The sequence below is a fragment of the Eretmochelys imbricata genome, chromosome 7 (genome assembly GCF_965152235.1).
Source record: "Eretmochelys imbricata isolate rEreImb1 chromosome 7, rEreImb1.hap1, whole genome shotgun sequence".
Classification (NCBI taxonomy): Eukaryota; Metazoa; Chordata; order Testudines; family Cheloniidae; genus Eretmochelys; species Eretmochelys imbricata.
In genome coordinates this window covers 101,709,102-101,730,266 of record NC_135578.1, presented here as the reverse complement: position 1 = coordinate 101,730,266, position 21,165 = coordinate 101,709,102, and the positions used below count along the sequence as shown (strand labels likewise).

The 21,165-nt window shown below is 42.1% G+C and overlaps 1 protein-coding gene across 2 annotated transcripts in view; it reads left to right on the top strand.

The window, feature by feature from the left end:
- The window catches only part of PTPRE (protein tyrosine phosphatase receptor type E), a 73,814-nt gene that overhangs the window by 32,490 nt on the left and 20,159 nt on the right, over window positions 1–21,165 (top strand). For both annotated transcript variants that reach the window (XM_077821385.1, XM_077821384.1), the window contains exons 12-14: window positions 3,660–3,753; window positions 5,256–5,332; window positions 17,230–17,364. In XM_077821385.1, the coding sequence (XP_077677511.1) occupies window positions 3,660–3,753; window positions 5,256–5,332; window positions 17,230–17,364 (306 nt within the window). The remainder of the gene's footprint in view (window positions 1–3,659; window positions 3,754–5,255; window positions 5,333–17,229; window positions 17,365–21,165) is intronic.

Below are 21,165 nucleotides of genomic sequence, written 5' to 3'. Positions count from 1 at the left end.
CAGACAGTGGGGGCCATAGCGACCTTCCATCAGTATTTTTACACCCAACTACAAACATATACCCTCAAGGGCATAATAAACCTTTTTTCCCAACCCACACATCCCATCCCAACATGGGACTTAAATTTAGTGGTGAGGAGCCTGACTAGGCCGCCTTTTGAACCTATGGCCACTTTTTTGCTCTCACACCTGTCAATGAAGACAGCATTTCTGGTTGCCATCATCTCAGCGAGGAGGACAGAGGAGATAGTGGCACTAATGGCACACCCCGTTATACAGTATTCTTTCGGGACCTGGTTACTCTCAGACCGCACCTGTAGGTCATCCCCAAGGTGGCTCTGGTTTTTCACATGAATCAACTGATTCACCTCCTGACTTTTTACCCTAAGCCTCATCAGGATAACAGGGAGGCTATCCTACACATGTTAGACATTAGGAGGGCTCTGGCCTTTGTCCTGGACAGGACAAAGACCTCTAGGAAATCTCCTAAACTCTTCCTTTCCATTGCGGACAGATCAAAAGGTACAGCAATATCTCCAGAGAGACTCTCAAAAAGGGTTTCGAACTTGCTATGTGATCTGCATGGTCACTCTTCCGTCTGAAATCCATACACACTCCATGAGGTCGATTTCCACCTCGGTTGCCTTCCTCAAGAATGTCCCTATTTCATATGTCCCTAATGCAGAGTCACCACCTGAGTTGAGTGTACTTACCTTCAGAGAACACTACGACGTTTCAGGTGACTCTGCTTCCGATGGCAGCTTTGGCATTGCAGTATTATCATCTGTAACATAAGTGACTCTCAAATCTAGCCCTCCAAGGGGAGTGCTGCTCAGGATTCACCTACGGTGAAGCACCCATAGGGACACTACCCGAAGAAAAGAGAGGAAGTTACTCACCTTATACAGCAACAATTGTTCTTCCAGATGGGTGTCCCTATGGGTGCTCCACAACCCACCTTCCTCCCCTCTACTTTGGAGTTCTTGTCAGGGACTCTGCATTACAGAAGGAACTGAGGGGGGTTCGCCAATGCAATGCTTGTTAGCCTCGTGGAAGAGCATGAGGAGGATAGCGCATATGAGGGCCAAATGGACACAGCTACCAAAGTTCTCTGATCAACAGTTCAGGGACACAAGTGCACCTACAGCAGAGCACCCATAAAGGGACACATCTCAAAGAACCCTCATTACTGCACAAGGTGAGTAACTTCCTCTTATTTTACTGAATAAAATAAGATTTTTTTTCACTCTTTCCTCCTGTTAGTGCTGCAAGACCAATGTTTCACTGGGAGAGTAAGCTGGATTACATTCTACCATCTTACTCATTTACAGAATTGTTAACTCAGTCCTGATTGCAGAACCTTTGTTACTGGTCATGTTGCACATGACAAGACGAACCCAGCTAGACTTTCAGATATAATGTTGAATTTGCAGAGCTGTCAGGGAAGAAAAAACAAATATTGTTTTACTTACGAACTGAGCAGATTTGATCTGGAAGTCATTGAGAGACCATAATGGGAGTCTGCTGCAGTTTCCACGGTATGCATCTGATGAAGTGAGCTGTAGCTCACGAAAGCTCATGCTCAAATAAATTGGTTAGTCTCTAAGGTGCCACAAGTACTCCTTTTCTTTTTGCGAATACAGACTAACACGGCTGTTACTCTGAAACCGTCACCATACAGTTTTTACAAAGTCACTTTTAGAGTACAGTCACACTTAAAGGGCTTTGGGGAAAACTGTGTAGAATAACTCTTCTATGATATATGTGCAAGCGCATATTTTTATTTTGTGTACAAGATTAAAGGATGAAAATGACATGGAGGCTAAAATTGGACCCATATATAGGATTTCTTTATTCAGGCATTTGGTCTTTTCATTACATTGACAATGACTTAAAAAAGAAAGAGATGCAGGATAGCTGGCGTGGCAGGCGCAATGCAAGGAAAAGCTTTGCATTGCTATGGAATATCTATGAGATAAGAAAAGCCCATGAGCACACTAAGCGTCCTGCTGCACATCAGTATTCCTCTGGCTGTTTCCTACTCTTCAATCTGTATGGCAAGGGTCATCTGCTTTCTATATGTGCACAGAACATGGTTCAGTTTTGCCTTATGGGCTGGGACAAAAGCATGCTACAGACCATATAAAGCATATGCCTCTATCATGCTTCAGGAGCTTGGTTAAAGCACCTTTTGGCTCCATCTGTTCTGCAAGATAGAATTGTGGTTTAACCATCTTGGGAGACTATCAGGTTGCAACTGGTTCCCTCATGCGATGGTTGCCATAGTGCAGACAGGGTCTCTGAAGGGCTGAAGAATGAAATCTGGGATGCACTGAGTGCTTTTTGTTAGTTTGCTGTTAAAACTAGAACTTCACTGGGATTGGGACATGCTTCGAAAACAGGCTGGCAAATAACTACAGTGAGGTGTTTGAAATTCTTCTTTCACTTTTAAAATTCAAAACTAATCTCTTTAAATTAATTTAAAACAGTTTGTGATTAAACTCTGTGGCTTGAATTCCTGTTGTGCTTAACCCTCTTTTTCAAATTCCTCCTTAAAACTTATTTCTTCCAAGAGACCTATCAAAGGTATTTTCCACTTACTTGTGAAGTTCTCAGAATGTCTTTTTTTTGAGAGCGAGGACTAAAAAATGAGAGTTTTAATGTGTAAATAGAGGGAAGGATTACATTGGTAACAAAAGAAGGGTTAACATTCAGTTTGGGTTTGGACCATAAAGGGAGTTATGTTTGTAAAATACTTAAGATAAACTTTGAACACAAAAGCACATAAGTACCAAGCTGTGTGAGGCAAAACTTATCATGGTCTGTTTGGTTTTTGACAATAACATCTTGATTGCTAAATAAAGTACCTGGCTGCCATCACAACTATAACAATGGCTTCAGACCTGTCAGGAAATAATTATTCTCACTTATATGCAAAGATGGGACTTTTACTTCAGTGCTTAGCATTTTGAAACTACCATTTATGCAAAACTACTGAACTGTGGTTAGTGTATGTACAATTAAACAATTATATTCAATATTCTAGTCCAGTATTTTCATAGGTGGCTAATTAATGGTTAGAACAGCTGCAGAAATAAAAGTGAGATTTATTATATAATCAACAGAAAACATGCAATCGAATTTTCAAAAGTGGCCAGTGATTTTGTGTGCCTCAATTTTGGGGTGCCAGATTTGAGGCACCTTGGGCCTGATTTTTCAGAAGCACGATCATCTCTAACTCCAGTTGAACTCAGTTTGGAGAGGTCACTGCTTCTGAAAATCAAGGCCAAAGTGCCTCAAACTCACCATCCAAAAACAGAGGTACACAAAATTAGCCATTACTATAGAAAATTTTGAGCTTAAACTCTATTGGTTTCCTATTGAACTTCATTCATAACCTGAAATACTAATTAACTCAATAAAGTTTAGTTATATATAATTTATATTAGAACTTAAATTTTAAAGATAGGACAATGAATCATTTTATGTTAAGATAAAATCAGTCTCATTTTGGATTGATCCTTAACAAAGGCAGGTAGGAGTCCTTGGGAGCAGAGATAATGAGGAACACTTGATGACTATCAGCGAGTCACATTAGTTTATATTTCAGTTTAATCCAGCAATACATCATATCCTAACTGTTGTTTTGTTCACTGTAGAAATTAACAAATGTTCGAATAATGAAAGAAAACATGAGAACTGGCAATCTGCCAGCGAATATGAAGAAAGCCAGAGTCATCCAGATCATTCCATGTAAGACACGTTATCTTTTACGTATCTTTTATACATGCTTAGTTATAAATATGACAGATGGTTTCACTGCTGTCATAATTTTCTTAATGAGTAAACACCATTAACAGAAGAAGGCAACAGTGTTGTGGTGAGCTCACTAGTCAGTGCTCCTGCTAGGGCTGAAATTTGAACAAACTAATTTGTGAATTTAACTCTTAGAAAAGACTGTGAAATTTACCATGTATGGAGTTATTGTTTCTAAGGTTTTACTGTAGATGTGTGCAAATATATCAAACATTAAAGAAACAAATTCCTATTCAGAAGAAAAAGAAGATTAAACTCCTTTCACTGTAAAGCACAAACCCATCCAACCCTGTTATATCGGCTTGTATCCAGAGTAGTAGGCCATTTCCCCCCATGTCATGTCACCTTCCCCTCTAAGATCCCCAACTGCAGCATTGACAGAGAGGTGGTTAAAATCACTGTTCCCAAGGCCACCATCCTCCCCCTTCCTCACCCTCGCTGGAAGGCTCTCCCCGTGTGCAGCACCGTGCTCTCCAGCCATAGCTATTACCTTTTCTATCTTGAATTCTCCTTCCCCTCAGCCACCCTTTGATGTAGTTCCAACTCACCCCTCCAACTCATCACTCACCATCAATGATTGTGTGTCTTGCCATTCTCATGCTCTGCCTGCTGGGTCCTAGAGGTCGCTCATCCCCCTGGTCTGGCTCTGCTTGTCCTGTAGCACCCTTTAACCCTTGCATTGCAGCTGAAACAGCTTCTACTGCAACAGCATGCATAAATTCAATTAATTCTTGGTGTGCCTCCCTAATCCTTAATGCTAGTTGCCCCAGCTACTCACTTAAGGAAAGGGGTTCCCAGATAGGTTTCCCTTCCCTTTACCCCCCAGGGTAGGAGCACCCCATCCTCAATCCTCATGTGCTGGGACGGGGGAATGCCCCTTTCCACTTCTCGTTGGGGCTTTTGTTTCTGAGCGGGGCCCTTTCCTTCTCTTGATCAGCCTTATGAAGTGACATATAGTCTATAGATTTAGTATGTCTGCCTGCAGTTAGTTGTGCTTTTTGCTGTTCTAGTTTCAGTTTAGAATATGTGAAGTTCATACATAATTCAGGACTGACTGAAATAATTTAGCTGTGTAACTTCTTAGACACTGTACATCAACAAGACTCATGTATTTTGTATATGAAAATTGTAATATCTGTATGTGAAAATATAATTCTCAGACTTTGCTTGGGATTATGCTGTACCGTTTGGCAAACAAAAATTATGTTACTGAATACTCACTGCGCTTTTCAATTCATTCCTCAGTCATTTAAATGTGGGACCTGATTCCGCACAGTCTTACTCACGTGACTAGCGCCATTGACTCACAGGATTGAGCCTCCTGCCACTTTTTTTCTTTCAGACAGGGAATTTTGTTGTTATATCTGTGAAAGTACAAGGAAGCAATTAATCTATCATCAGCAAAAGAAAACTAATAATGTGGAGATTTTGTTTTTTAGATGACTTTAATAGAGTGATTCTTTCAATGAAAAGAGGTCAAGAATATACAGACTACATCAATGCCTCCTTCATAGATGTAAGTACATATTTTATGTAATTAATTTGTTTACATTTGACTATTATGGTATAGAAGTGTTTTTAAAGGGACTCATCAACTTTGTTTAGGAACAAGATTTATGTTTTGTCAAAAAACAAAAGGTATGTGTGTTCAGGGGATGACTTGTAAGAGCAAATAGGGGTAGTTGTTTTTTCCTTTGGTGTTTTCAGTTTCAGAGAACACAGTTTTTTGTAATTTAAACGTTCTCTTAGAGAACACAGTTTTTTGTAATTTAAACGTTCTCTTATGCTCTGAACCCAAATACAACAATACTGTAGAGCCTAAGAGCCAAACTGAGATACAGACTAGCAACAGAAATGAAACTTATTTATATTTTATTATCTAAGCTAAATGCAATTAAAAAAATTAAAAAAGCAGACCTCAGACTCAGTTTGTTTTGTCAGTCACAAAAGCAGAACTGGAATTGAGAGCAAGGAGCCAGTCTCTCCTGTGCTGTTGTTGTCGCCCCAGCTTGGCTGAGGCAGCATGGAGAAGCAAGTTGCCTGATATGAATGCAGCAAAGGAAAGAGCTGAACCTGTCTGTGGGAGATAGACTGGGACAAGAAACCGGGAGGGGAGAGAGACTGAGATTGAAGGCTAGCAGAGGAGGGAAAACTGGCACTGGCTGGGAGACTGGGACTGGGAAACAAAGGGATAGACTATGACTGACTGGGTCTGGGACTGGGAACTGAGGAGGGAAAGGGGATAGGGGCTGAGATTGGACAAGGAGACTGGGGCTCACTTGGCAAGGAGACTGGGACTGGGAACCAGTGGAGGAGGGGAAGACAGATCTGTTGAGGAATAGGGGAAGAACTGGTACTGGCTGGGCAAAGAAACTGGGACAAGGAGCTTGTGGTGGGGATGTGGGTGACACTGAATTTGGATCAGGAGCCTGTGGATACAGGGAATGTGGATGGAGAGAAAAGGGAAGACTCAAAGCCAGGAGCTGGAGGATGGGAGGGAGATCAGACAAGGAGCTGGTGAGGGAAACTGAGACTTGCTGGACAAGGAGACTGGGACAGGGATGAGCAGTCTGAGGACTGGAAATTAAGACTAATTAGGTGAGGAGAATGGGACTGGGATGAGGAGCCAGGGTAGGGAAGAGACAGGATTGCAACAGGAGCAGGTTGGAGGGAACGGAGTAGAAGGGCTCAAACCTAGAGAGAATGGGCAGAAGAGTCTGTGACAGCAAGAGCACACTGTCCCCCAGAGTCTGGAAGGAACCTCACCATTCCTCTGTTCGCAGATGGTTTTTTCCCCCTAAGATTTAGGAAATTACACACACACACCAGAAAAACCTACATTAGAAGAACATTATTAATGCTGCAAAGTCAAGCACTCAAAAGTTAGGAAATGCCAGAATTAAAGTTACCTGTGCAAAGCTCATGGGGAAATTAATAATTTCTGTCTTCAGTCCAGGGTTTGAATAGTACACAGTGAATAAGGGATGAAGCTACTTGTTAGACAATGAGGTTAAATAGCTGCTCATTAGGTGACCACCAGATTCACTGAGCGAGGCAGAGCCTGTGGAAAAAATAGTATGTGATCATGTCATTAAATACTGTTTCATAACAGGTATGCACAATGGAGCTGAATTAAGATTGCACAGGCAGTGTTAATTCTGTTTTTTTCCTAACTTCTGAGCCTTTGACTCCACAGTCTTAATAGTGTTCTTTTAATGTAGTTTTGTGTGTGTGCTCGTGCATTCGTGTACAATGAATACATATAGAGAGGCCTGTAGATTATGTCTGGTTGTATTTACTATGTAGTGTGTGATTTTGTGATCGAATTATTTGTGGTACCATTTGTCACATTACAATTAGGAGCACTCATAGCAAACTCTTATGGCACCTATAGCACCTGACTTGAATTGGTAGCAAATAGACATTATTAAAATGTAAAAGCACATGCACATGCTTTAGAACAAGGGTTCGCAACCTTTCTTGAATCATCTCCCCCCCTTTAACATTTTTAGTTGAAGCCCTTCACCTCCTCAGCCCGCACCCTTTACAGTAGTAAAAAGGATATTCACCTTGTAAGTGTGCAAAACCCCTCCTAAAGATTCACTTCTTCTGGGAGGTCCACAAACAGTAACCCACATGTTAGTTTGGTGTTGCAACACCGTGAAAAACGATGGAGGGCAGCCGGACCAAATTTGAGTGATGGTGTGAACCCAAGTGCCAAATCTCAACACCCCTCACTCAAATTTGGCGTGGTTCACCATGCCATCTGGAAAGTTTTACATGCCCCCGCCCCCGCCATAAACCTATGCTTTAGAAAGATACAGATATCTTGCCAGCAGGCTACATGCTGAGAGAAGGAGTCACTCTTGCTGGTGTATGGAAGGAAAAGTGCATCTCTTCCTGATCTCATCTCAGCCTGGCAGTCTGTACCCTGGCTCGAGTCAGCTCAGGGTGGGCAGGCAGCTCTCTGAGTTTTTGCCTGGGAGAGGGCTTAAAGTTTTCAAAAGCACCTACATCCCATTTTCAAAAGAGACTTAGACAGTTAGGAGCCTAATTCCCATTCACCTTCAGTGAGAGGCTTTTAAGCATCTAAGTCACTTTTGAAAATGGGGCTTAGACTCTTAAATCATGTAGGGGCTTTTGAAAGGTTTACCCCATATCTTTAGTAGCTACTTGGAGTGCCATAGGAGTAGCACATTCCCCCCAAACCCTCACCATATTGCATCCTCAGCAAGTTCCATATAGTTCTAGTGTTGCACTTTCTTGCTTTATGCACAAACATGGAAGGCCTTGTATTGATTTTTCTACCAGCTGAACTCTGCACCCTTGAGCCTGATTCATTCAGTGGTACAGAGTTAGTAGACAGCCTTAAAAAAAAAAGTGTATTGGCTAAAATGTTGGCTGTTCTTCTAAATCACATTTTCTAGCTCAACTAGAATTTATGGGCTTGATGCAGGAATCAGTGGATGAAATTCTATAGCTTGTGTTAAGCAGAGATCATACTAAATGAACATAACAGTCTCTTCTGAGCTTAATCTATGCATATTGGCTAGTTTGAGGCTTAGATGTATTTCTGATGGGAGCAAATTCTAGAGGCAAGGGCCTTTTACTAAAATACCTTGTCCGCAGTTCCTGTAAGCTTCACTCTTGGGACTGATAGCTTAAGTGTTCACAACTAACATAGGCATTGTGGGTCAAGGAGAGAGTTAGTCTCCTGAGTAACTTGGGCCATTCGGGCCTTTGTGTTTGGTAGCCAAAACCTTGAATTTCACTCAGAAGTGGATTGGCAGATAGTACAGAGAGCAGAGGACAGGTGTAATTGCTCTCATCATTTAGCCCCAGTCAGAGGGCAGAGAACTTTGTTCTTCACTAACAGAAACATCCAAGTGGTCTTCAAAGTTAGTTCCACATAGGTAGAGTGTGTTGTAATAATCCAGCCTAGAGGTTACAAAGATGTGGATGATCAAAATAAAGCTAGCATCTGAGAAGAAAGAGCACAATCCTTTGCTCACTCACAGATGTACATCAGCATTTCTCGCCATGGATGCACTGTGTGTTTAGGAGCAAGACACCCCTCCCTCCCCCAAGATTGTGAATCACCTTGGGAATATAACAGATAACCTCAGAGAAAGGAGCAGTTATAGGACCTGATTCTTCTCCTACATTGTTTTTACACTGGCTTAACTCCATTGACAAAGGATAGCCCCTCCTGACTTTCACCAGTGTAAGTCACATAGAATCGGTCACGTAGGCTTTGACAGATCCTCAGAATGCTTCCCCCTTTCTCACTTCATTGTGAACTGCAGATACACAGCACCTTTACAAGTCCAGACAACTTTTAATTAGTTGCCTGTACTTAGACTTCAGTGCCTAACTTTAGGTACCCACAGTTTAAAATGTTGGCCATGAATTGATGGTTGTTGGAATATTGATGGTACTATAGCCGTATTGCCACACAGTTATCTCAGTGCTTCACATAGACAAAAGAGGTGACACAGTGAGCTCAGCAGGACTCTATAACTGAGAACCCCAGGGAAGAAGGAGCAGCTACTCAACATCAAATTCTGGGAATGCTCTGAAAGGAGGTAGTGGAACCTCTCTAAAAGCAATTCTATTTACTTCTACTGTGGCTTGCAGTCATATCAGCACTGCTGAAGACAGTTTACAGATATAAATAAATCACCATGAGCATTTGGCCTTTGTCCAGGGCATTATGGAAATGGATAACTGTACCATTTCAGTGCCATCCCCAAGAAGAAATGGTTACTAGCCTTTCTGTAACTATTCTTTGAGATATATTGCACATGTCCATTCCAATGTAGATGTGTGCGCGCCCCGAGCACAGTTGCCAGAATTTTTTCCCCTAGTGGTATCCGTTGGGTTGGCTCTAGCGCCCCCTGGTGTCGCATGCTCATAGTGTCAGTATAAAGGGCCCTGCCAACCCCACTCAGTTTCTTCTTGCCAACCACCTCTGAGAGAGAGTGGGTTTGGAATGGATATCTCGAAGAACAACAATTACAGAAAGGTTAGTAGCCATTTTTTCTTCTTTGATGCTTGTATATGTCCATTACAATGTATGTGACTCACAAGCAGTTGCACTAGTGGTAGGTTCGTAAATTGACTGGCTGACTGTAACGCAGCCCAGCCGAAGCCAGTATCATCTCTGGCCTATTGTGTAATGGCATAGTGTGTTGTGAATGTGTGAACCGATGACCAAGTTGCTGCACTGCAGATGTCCTGAACTGAAACTTGTGCCAAAAAAGCAGCAGAAAACACTTGAGACCTCATAGAGTGAGCTGTTAGGTTAGCCGGGGTGAGATGTTCGTGAGATCATAACATGCTCTGATACATGAGATAATCTACTACAAGATTCTCTGTGCAGAAATGGGGAGATCTTTCATTCTTTCCGCTACTGCTATGAATAGCTTAGTGGATCTGCAGAATGGTTTGGTTCTTTGTTTGTAGAAAGCCAAGGCACACTGAATGTTCAACGAGTGGAGGCATTGTCCCTCTCTATTCGCATGTGGCTTAGAGTAGAACACTGGCAGAAAACTTGCTTGACTGCAATTGAATTACGAGACAGCTTTTGGAAGGAACGATGAGTGTGGTTGCAACTGGACCTTCTCCTTGAAAAAGATCCTATATGGGCGTTTCAAAGTGAGGGCTCGGGTCTTCGAAACTTACCTGGCTAAAGTGACGGACACCAGGGAGGCTAGTTTTGAGGAGAGGCGTAACAGCAAGCATGTTTCCAGAGGTTCAAACAAGGGTCCGGTGAGTTTTGACAGGACAAGGTTTAGGTCCCATGTAGGGTTGGAATCCCTTACCTGGAGGTACATCATTTCTAGACCTTTGAGAAACCGGACAACTGTGTTGTGTGAAAAGACAGAATGATTGTCGATCATGGGATGGAAGGCCAAGATAGCTGCTAAATGGTCCTTGACTGAGGAAAGGGCTAGACCTTGTTGTCTTAGCAGAAGCAGGTGGTCTAGAATGAGTTGTAGGGATGACTACAGGGGCAGGACTTGTCGTTGGGAAAACCAGACGGAGAACTGCTTCCATTTTTGCAAGGTAGGTAGCTCTGGTGGATGGCTTTTTGCTGCCCATTAGGACCTCATGGACTTGCTCCAAGCAAACTTGCTCCTCTGGATTCAGCGATGGAGCTTCCAGGCTGCCAGGCGAAGAGACACAAGGTTTGTATGTAGCAGCCAACTGGGATCCTGGGATATCAAGTCTGAGTGCAACCGAAACTGTAGTGGTGTCTCCACCAATATGCCTGAGGGGTGGAAAACCAATGTTGCCTGGGTCATGCCGGGGCTATGAGGATGACCTATGCTCGGTCCCATTTGATCTTCATCAGAATCTTGTGAATAAGTGGCAAAGGAGGAAATGTGTAGTACATGTGCCTTATCCGTGGTAACAGGAATGCATCTGCAAGAGACCTAGGGCTGTGACTTCTCAGGGAGCAGAACTGGTGGAATTTCCTGTTGGTTCAGGTGGCGAACAGGTCTATGAGGGGAATCCCCCACTGTTGGAAGATATCCCTCACAATGTCTGGACAGAGAAACCACTCATGGTGAAAGGAGAAAGACATGCTGAGGTGATCTGCTAACTGGTTCTGAGTCCCAGGAAGGTAAGATGCCTCTAGATTGATGGAATGACCAATGCAGAGCTCCCACAGGTGGAGTGCTTCCTGACATGGGGAAGAATGTGCCCTGCCCTGCCTGTTTATGTAGAACATAGCTGCCATATTGTCCTTGAGGATCAAAAATGGATTTGCACATCTGGTGAGGTAGAAACACCTGGCAAGCTAGACCTACTGCCCTGAGCTCCCTGACACTGATGTGCAGGGAAAGCTCTTCTGGAGTCCAAAGACCTTGAGTTCTAAGAGACCCTAGGTGGGCTCCCCAGCTGAGGGCTGATGCTTTGCATACCAGAGACAATGATGGCTGGGGTTTTGAGAAGGTACTCCTCCGCATACCATGTGAGCGAGTCGAGGACATGGACAGGAACCATGAGCACTGAGTCCAGGTGATGGGGAGTAGATCATAGCTAGCTAGGCTTGCAGAGGTCTGAGTTATAGCCTCACGTTGCACTACATATGTGCATGATACCATGTGACCAGGAAACTCAGGCACTTTCTCACGGTCCTGATCCGATGACCTTGGGGAGATCTTATCAGGGATGCAATCAAGAGGAACTGGTCGTTAGGAAGTAGAGCCCTTGCTTACAACAAGTTGAGCACTACCCTGATGAACTCTATCCTTTGAACCAGGATCAAGATGGAGTTCTGGACATTTAACAGAAGGCCCAGTGCATTGAAGGTTGATTGAATGAGACAGGTGTTCACCTCTACTTGAGCTCTGGACTGGCCCTTGACCAGCCAATTGTCAAGGTATGGGAATACGTGGATTCCCTTTTTTCTGAGGAAGGCCAATACTACTGCCATGCACTTTGTGAAAATCCACAGGGTGACTTACAGGCTGAATGGGAGAACCATGAACTGGTAGTGACCTTGGTTTACTACAAACCTTAGGAAAGATTGAAATGTGAAGTAAGTATCCTTTAGATCAAGGGTGCCTTAGCAATTCTCGGAATCCAGTGAGGGAATGGTGGACAAAGGAAACCATGCAGAACATCAGGTTCTTGAGATATCGGTTGAGACGTCGCAAGTCTAGCATGGGTGTGAGACTCCTTTTGGCTTTCGGAATTAGAAAGTCACGGAAATAGAACCCCTTTCCTCTAAAGTGAAAGGGAACCTCCTCCATGGCTCCCATTGGAGGGAGGGATTGGATATCTTGCTCCAACAGGAGCATATGAGAAGGGTGTCTGAAGAGGGACGTGGAGCGGGGATGAGACACTGGGGTGGACAGGAATTGGTTGGTATAACCTAGTTCTGTCGTACTGAGAACCCAGAGTCTGAGGTGGTATGGGTCCAGGCATCCAGGAAATAAGAAAGACAGCTGGAAAATGTGGGCCAGCTGGATCCAATGCAGAGGGGATTGTGATGTCAACCTTGAGTGTCTTGTGAAAACGAGTGCTTTGATGACCTGGCATGCCTCGGAGCTGACTGCGTAGGCCCTGATGACGAAGATTGGGGCTCCTTCTCCTCCTTCCCCTGCTCCTTCTTCTCCACTGGTCCTGCCTGGCAATCTGAGGGAAGTAACGGCTCATCTTCTGCAGCTTATTCTGCTTCCTTGAACTTGTTGGTATATAAAGTCCCAGGGATTTCAAGGTTACCTTGGAATCCTTAAGGCCGTGCAGCCTATCATATGTCTTTTTTGAGAAAAGCAAGGATCCCTTGAAAGGGAGGTCCTGGGTAGTCTGTCGCACTTCCTGAGGGAGCCCCAAGGACCGCGGCCAAGAGCTCCTATGCAATGTAACCACGGTCGACATTGATCTGGCACGGAGTCAGCAGCATCCAGGGCTGTCTGCAGGGAGGCCCGAGCCGTGGTCCTTCCTTCTTCAATTAGGAAGGAAATCTCCTGTCTGGAGTCTTGGGGGAGCAGCTCCTTGAATTTAGTCAACGAATCCCACATATTAAAGTCATAGTGCCCCGGCAGGGCTCACTGGTTTGCTACACAAAGTTGAAGGCCCCCTGATAAGTATGCCTTCTGTCCAAAGAGGTCCAATTTCTTAGGATCCTTTCCCTTAGGCATAGAACCTGGCTTCCCTTGGTGATCACGTGTGTTGGCCACCGCAACCACCAGGGCGGAGCAAGAAGGAAAATACATTGACGCTGCTGCCCTTGCTCCGGAGATGGTGCCTCAGATCCAATCAGTCTTCTCTTTGAAGTAGGTTGAAATTTGTATATTGGGACTTGGTGATTTAAATTGGTGTTAAAGTATCCGTGAGAGAGACATGCAGTTATTATGAGGTATGACCACATCATCTGTACCTTGTTTTCCTATGTTATACAGTTTAAGAAGGAGAATAATATATTTTTGTGCTTTGTTTTATATAAATGACTATAATGGGTTGAAAACTAGCAAAGCAAATGGTTTATTAAATGTCTGTCGTAAAAAAATAAATAAATAAAGAAGCAACTATTTATGTTACGAAGGTCAGTTTGTCTGTCTGTCCAGCTGGTACTTAAAAGGTCCCTATCTGCGTCCTACCTGAGCACCTCCCAAGTGTTTAAAAATAGAAATAAAAATAATGTGTATTTGGAAACCTAAAACCTTCACTTTTTCTGAAGCCATTTTGGCTAAATCCTGTTAAAACCTGTCCTCAGTGATTTAAAATGAAGGAAGTGTTGCACTCTGGACAGATGGGAGGAATATACTGGAACATAAATACTCGTTTGAGAAGCTGAACTAAACTTTGTTGCAGTGTGAATGAAACTTTCACAGCCACTTCTCTAGCATCTTTACCTTCCCTAAGCAGGGCTGTCGTCTCTGTTAGGAGCTATCCCCTATCTTATTTTGTCCTGGTCCTTTTTGGATTGGGTTTCTCTGACTGTTGAAGAGTTGACCCAGTAAAGGGTAAAGCCCTGTCCTCCCATGTCCCAGCTGTACCTAGCCACTGCACATTCCTCTCTCATTTTTCCTTCAAGAGCCAACTTCCCTGTTCCCACCTAACATGTATTTCCCAAAATGGTGCTGCTGGTCTGCAAGATGGGAGCTACAATGAACAGCTTCCCCAGTGGTCCAGTTTGGAACTGTGCTCTCCCATTTTAACTTTATCTTTGAACAGCACTCAATTTAACATTGCTTTAAACATGATTATCCGTACGCTCTATATGAAAAAAAAAATAACCCAATGCTGAAAATGTGACCTCATAATTACATGGTTCTATAAAAGCAATAATGAAAAAAATTGCTTTGTATTTAGATATTCATGAGTATGAGTATTTGCTTTTTCCATGTTTCTGGTGAGGCTCAAATATGTCATTTCATCAGTTCCACCTGGCAATAGCATGAGAACATTTTTAGATAGATTTCACATAATAAAACAGAATATTTCAACTTGCTAGTTTAAACAGCGTTCATAGTGAAATTTAATAGTAGTCCTTCCTGAATATCAATATCTGCTTTATTTTACCACCTTTTAGATATATTCACTAGCAGCACGAAACAGCCTATGTTAACTTGGCATTCTGACAGAAGATTATACTACTTTGCAGACTCTCTCTGCCTTCCAGCTATGTAGAGAATTATATTAAATGCAACAGAAGCATATGAAATATTTGAAACATTTTCGACAATTTTTCCACAATTACATTTTTAGCTAATTTAATGCTCTTGAAAGGTGTCAAATTGACAGCTGTAGAGATTTAGGTCCTCTATTCATCTACATGACCAGTACAGTAGAGGCAGCAAGTGATTTCCCACATTGTAACTCAAATGTAAGATTCCCCACTCTGTCCACCAATGTACACCCGCCCTAACTTGGAGGAATGTATCTCTAGTGGCAAGGGGAATTAAGTATCCATCCTCACTCATCTTAGACTTTGCTATTCCTCTCAGTATTTTTTCTAATGGTAATAAAGAAAAGGAGGACTTGTGGCACCTTAGAGACTAACCAATTTATTTGAGCATAAGCTTTCGTGAGCTACAGCTCACTTCATCGGATGCTGTAGCTCATGAAAGCTTATGCTCAAATAAATTGGTTAGTCTCTAAGGTGCCACAAGTACTCCTTTTCTTTTTGCGAATACAGACTAACACGGCTGTTACTCTGAAACTTTTCTAATGGTGTATTTCTTAAAGTAACGTTGTAAGATGATTAAAGTTTAGTCAGAAATAGTGGTATATTTAAACTAACTGGTGGATCTGTGTAATGATGACTTAGGTAGCTGATCACCTTCCTAATTTAAATTTGCCTCCTCTACTTTCTTTTTCAAACACAGTTGCTCTTTTTCTGAAATAAAAGCAAATCAGTGTTTATTAAGAAAGCAGTAGAGTCTTTTGGAGGGGTGGAGAGAGGTGAAAGTGGTCTTAGAATTGAAGGGAGTTTTCACTTCCTTATACATTTTAATGTAGTTCATATATAGTTAGCTTCCAAATTCATCAAGAGTAATATGTACAGTGAGGTAAAAAAGTTATCCTACCCAGGGTTACTAACCGCCTGTCTTAAGATATTGCTTTCCAGATGTAACTATAAATCTGGTAAGTCATTCTGCAGTGCTAGCAACGTTAACTTGCCAAGGTAAAAAGCCATTTAATGCTTTCAGAACGTTTTTGTCATAATGCTTATGCAGTATTAGTTTAAACTATTTTAAGCATAGTTTTTCAAAGTCATGTGTAATTTTAACAACATAATTTAAGATATTTTTATATTTTTTCACCCATGTCTAAAAATGGATTCTAAGGTTTCCCACTTTCCAGGGATCATGAAGAAAGTAACTAAAATGTCTATTTATTTATATCAAATGTGTGATTATTAATTTTAATAATACCTTAATTTCAGTTTTTGCTGATGATAATGATTGTGTGAGATCATGGGCACAAATTTGGAGCTGTTTTGAAGCCCCTTTGAGATTTTGGCTATAACTATACAAGATCAGCTGAAAATGAAATGAACATAAAGTATCATAATAGGGTTCTGTCATCACTACTTAAAATACAGCTAATAGTATGCAAATATGCATAACAAAGCAATTTCTAGGTCTTCTAAGGCTTTTTCATATTTGTATATTTGCTTCTGCATTCAGGTTTTGGAATTTTCTCCAAGATTGTTTTAACCTGAGTGCTTTTCAGCTGTGAAAACAATTTTTACAACCAAACTAAACAATGTATTGCATATGGAAAACTCCAAGAAGAAAACTGGAACATGTGTTTCTATATACCATTTAATCTATACTTGCCCATGCAGAAAGTTTCTGATTGACACAATAGCATATAATTCTCTTGCTGACAGAATGGTTTGTTTTGTTGCATACAATTTGACTAATATTGTTTTTATATTATCTTTAGAAAACCAGATTATTTAGGGCAGGAACCCTCAGGGGGTCACAAGATGGTTACCTGGGGGTAGAGAGCTGTCAGCTTCGTGGCTGACAGCCCTGAGCTCCCATTAAATTAAATTAAACTCTCCCATTTTTAATTTATAAGGGGGGGAGGTCACGCTCAGAGGCTTGCTGCATGAAAGGGGTCACCAATACAGAAGTTTGAAAACCACTGATTTAGGGCTTGATTCTGTCACATTTACTCATGGTGAGTAATATCTTACTCTGAAAGTAGCCCCACTGAAATCAGTGTGACTAGTTGTGGAGTACTAACATGAGTGAAGGTGACAGAATCTGGCCCTAAGTATTAATAAATGTCACTCGGGCTTCAGAATAAATGATGATGCAGTATTTCTAGGTAACTAGGAGATACTGATAAGAGTGGGTCAGAAATTGAAATACGGGGGGGGAAAAGTTTCTGCATTCAAAACTGTATCAGTGATGAGCTATCTTCTATCTTTCTGTGAAGGGCTATCGCCAGAAGGATTATTTCATTGCAACCCAAGGACCACTTCCTCATACAGTGGAAGACTTCTGGCGAATGGTGTGGGAGTGGAAATGTCACACGATTGTTATGCTTACAGAAGTTCAAGAAAGGGAGCAGGTATGATCTGGTTGTGCAAAGTTTGTAATTATAAGGTCCAAGCTCTTTCTGTTAATACATCCTTTTTCCTTCCCTGCCTTGAATCTCCCTGCATTGATTATTCTGTGCCCATTGCCCCCGTGGGCTGACCATCCTACAGGTAAAAGCAAAGGGCCTGTGCATGCTAGATTTTGTCCATTTAACGTACAGCTATGTTCATAGACATCAAGTACAATAGAATGCCTTATTCAGGGGAATAAAAATTCATGAAAATGAATTGCACAAACTTTTGTTGTTGTTGTTATATTTAGCGCAGGTAGTGACCCTATGATCCAATGCTCTTTCTTGGCTCTGTATGTCCCTGATGATTCTGTGATAGCCTCAAGAATAGAAAGTTACAGCACAGTCCAACTGGGTCTGTCCCCAGTCCAAGTGGGCTCAGACCCCTCTTTGTTCCCAGTCTGGAATTGATCCTCCTTCCTGCTGACCACACTATAGCACTTCCCAAAAGCCCCTCCTTTGTCTTCTTTCCTAGGCAAACAGATCACCTGAGCTCGCTCTCTTCAGCCCTTTGTTCTTCCACTGGCCAAAACCAGCTGGCTTCCAAGCTGGGGAGGGCCTTTGGATCAGCAGTTGCTAAGTTCCAAAGTGTCCAGGCTGTTGTCTGGGGTCCAGGCGGCTAGGCAATGTCACACCTGGTCCTCTGCAACAATAAACTCTCTTCCCCACCACCTGATTAAACATGCAGACCATAGGGGAAACTGAGGCATACACAATATTCATACAAAACAGTAAGAAAATTCCCTACTTCATCACACCCTTATATTTAGGTTGCATAACACTTCATTATAAAATATTCTGGCTGCCTTTTTAGAGAAGTGCTAACTCTTCCACTGTTTGCAGCAGGCCTTTAAAATATGGCAGGGGGGAAGACCTTGGACTAGAGAAGTGCCTTTTCTTTGTCTCATGAAATTCCACTCAGGTTTAGCTGAAATGTATATGCTTTGGAACATTGCCACTTCTGTTGCTTGAATTGTCAGCAAAATTTCAGCAACATTCAAAACCATCATAGAATCACAGAATTGTAGGACTGGAAGGGACCTAGAGAAGTCATCTAGTCCAGTCCTCTGCACTAATGGCAGGACTAAGTATTATCTAGACCATCCCTGACAGGTGTTTGTCTAACCTGCTCTTAAAAACCTAAACCACCCTTGCTGCAATTTAAGTCCATTGCTTCTTGTCCTATCCTCCAAGGTTTAGGAGAACAATTTTTCTCCCTCCTCCTTGTGACAACCTTTTATGTATTTGAAAACTGTTATCATATCTCCTATGTCGTCTCTTCTCCAGAATAAACGCACCCAGTTTTTTCAATCTTCCCTGATAGTCATTTTTTCTAGACCTTTAATCATTTTTGTTGCTCTTCTCTGGACTTTCTCCAACTGTCCACATCTTTCCTGAAATGTGGCACCCAGAACTGGACACAGTACTCCAGTTGAGGTCTAATCAGTATGGAGTTGAGCGAAAGAATTCTCATGTCTTGCTTACAACACTCCTGCTAATACATCGCAGAATGATGTGTGCTTTTTTTGCAACAGTGTACACTGTTGACTCATATTTAGCTTGTGATCCACTATGACCCCTAGATCCTTTTCTGCAGTACTCCTTTCTAGGCAGTCATTTCCCATTTTGTATGTATGCAATTGACTGTTCCTTCCTAAGTGGAGTACTTTGCATTTGAATTATTGAATTTCAGACTATTTACTTCAGACTGTTTCTCCAGTTTGTCTAGAAAATTTTTAATTTTAATCCTATCCTCTAAAGCACTTGCAACCCCTCCTAGCTTGATATCATCCACAAACTTTAAAAGTGTACTGTCTATGCCATTATCTAAATCACTGATGAAGATATAGATAAGAACAAGACCCAGAACTGATCCCCGTGGGACCCCTCTTGATATGCCCTTCCAGCTTGACTGTGGACCACTGATAACTACTTTCTGGGAACTGTTTTCCAACCCGTATGCATCCACATTATAGTAGCTCCATCTAGGGTGTTGAGAGGGTCATGCGAGACAGTATCGAAAGCCTTACTCATGTCAAGATAGACACTAGAATAGGAACTCCAGAAGTATACATTCTGGCTGCTGCCATACAGCTGAAGTGGATTGTGGGGAAAGTTGGGTGAGGCTTCCCTGACAAATCCTCTCCCCATCCCACCAGTAAATGGACCCAAAGGCTCATCAACCCATCCCTGTTGGAGACCATGTGGGCAGCAGCTCTCCCCACCTCATTGAGGGAGACGAGAACTGAGCCAGGTTCCACCTAGTCACCCTGAAGCCTTCCTCTAGTGGCTCTTTTCCTCCCTCTAGGATAACACCCTTTTCTTCTGATCAGCTAATGAAGTGAGTCCTGTAGTACAAGCTGTGCTTCAGTGCTGAAGGTTCAGATTCAGACCCTGAGGATGGTGCATAATGGGGCATTTGTTACGGTAGTACATAGTAAAATTTGGTTTTACCTTTTTACTTTTTAAAAAATCATAGGAAACTACATACAAAAAATTAAAAGAATGTTATTTAGTTTGAAAAGTCAAGAACAAAGTTAGGTAATGCAAGAATTACAGTTGTCTGTGCAAGCTTTTAATTTGGTCCTCTTGTACATATGAATTTAATTATGTGATCATATAGTAAAACCAGTAGTAGTTTCAAATGGACTCCTGCCTATTTCAGGACAACGGTGCTCAGGATATGAATCAGGGTTATGTAGTGAATGTGGCTGTTTGTAGGATTCCTACCTTGTTTGCTGTAGAAATTGGAAGGTGTTTAGCAAACAAGGCAGGAGACTGCAGGAAGAAAAAGGATGCTCTTGTGGTTAAGCCAGGTGAATGCCATAGAGGAGAACTCACTGCTATCCCTGCCTCTGCCATAGTTTTCCAATGCAATACTGGGCAAGTAATTTAAACCTCAATTTGGCAGTGTTCCTCATTTTCTGGTTGTCGAACTTGACATACCTCGGCCTGTTTTGCAAAAGTGTGGAGCATTACAACTGCACATGAAGTATATGCTTGATGCGGATGCACAACACTGCTTGTAATAAGGCAATGTGGTTTGGAGGAATCTGTACAGGGCTGGGAGCCAGAAAGTCCTGCATCCTATCTCTGTCACTGATTCACTGTGTGCCACTGGCAAGTTTTTTTGTCTCCGTTTTCTCCATTTGTAAAATGAGGCAAATAATGTTTTGTTATCTCAGAGGGGAGATGTGGTATGAAATTCATTAATATTTGTGAGCCACTCAGATATTATGGTGATGAGTGCCCTAGAAAAGATAGAAGAAATGAATAATTATGTATTCAGTGCAGGGTTTGGATAGCATGAAGTAAATAAGGCAGGAGGTCACACTGAATGATAGGGATAAAAAGAAAAACTGAATAACTTTTATTCCCTGAGCACTGTCCATCCTGTGCATTGAACGAGGCAAGGGTCCTGTGGAAAAAAATTGTAAGGGATCATGTAGTTAAAGACTATGTCATAATGTCATGTGCACAAGGGGGATGTCTTATGGTTGCACAAGCAACCTTTGTATAGTATCTCACACAATGGCATGACTGATCTGAAGAGTTGGTTTTTGGACTTAGTCCCAGGTTTGTTTGTCTTTCATTTTGGGGGGAGGGCATTAATTCCCCATTTTTACTTCTACCAGTGTTTTCATACATTAACATCATTATTAATTGTTTTTTTTCCCTTTGTCCCAAATCCAGCATAGTTATCACCTATATTTTGTATATTGGCTTGTTTTCTAACACCGTGAAGTGCTGAATTAACTTACT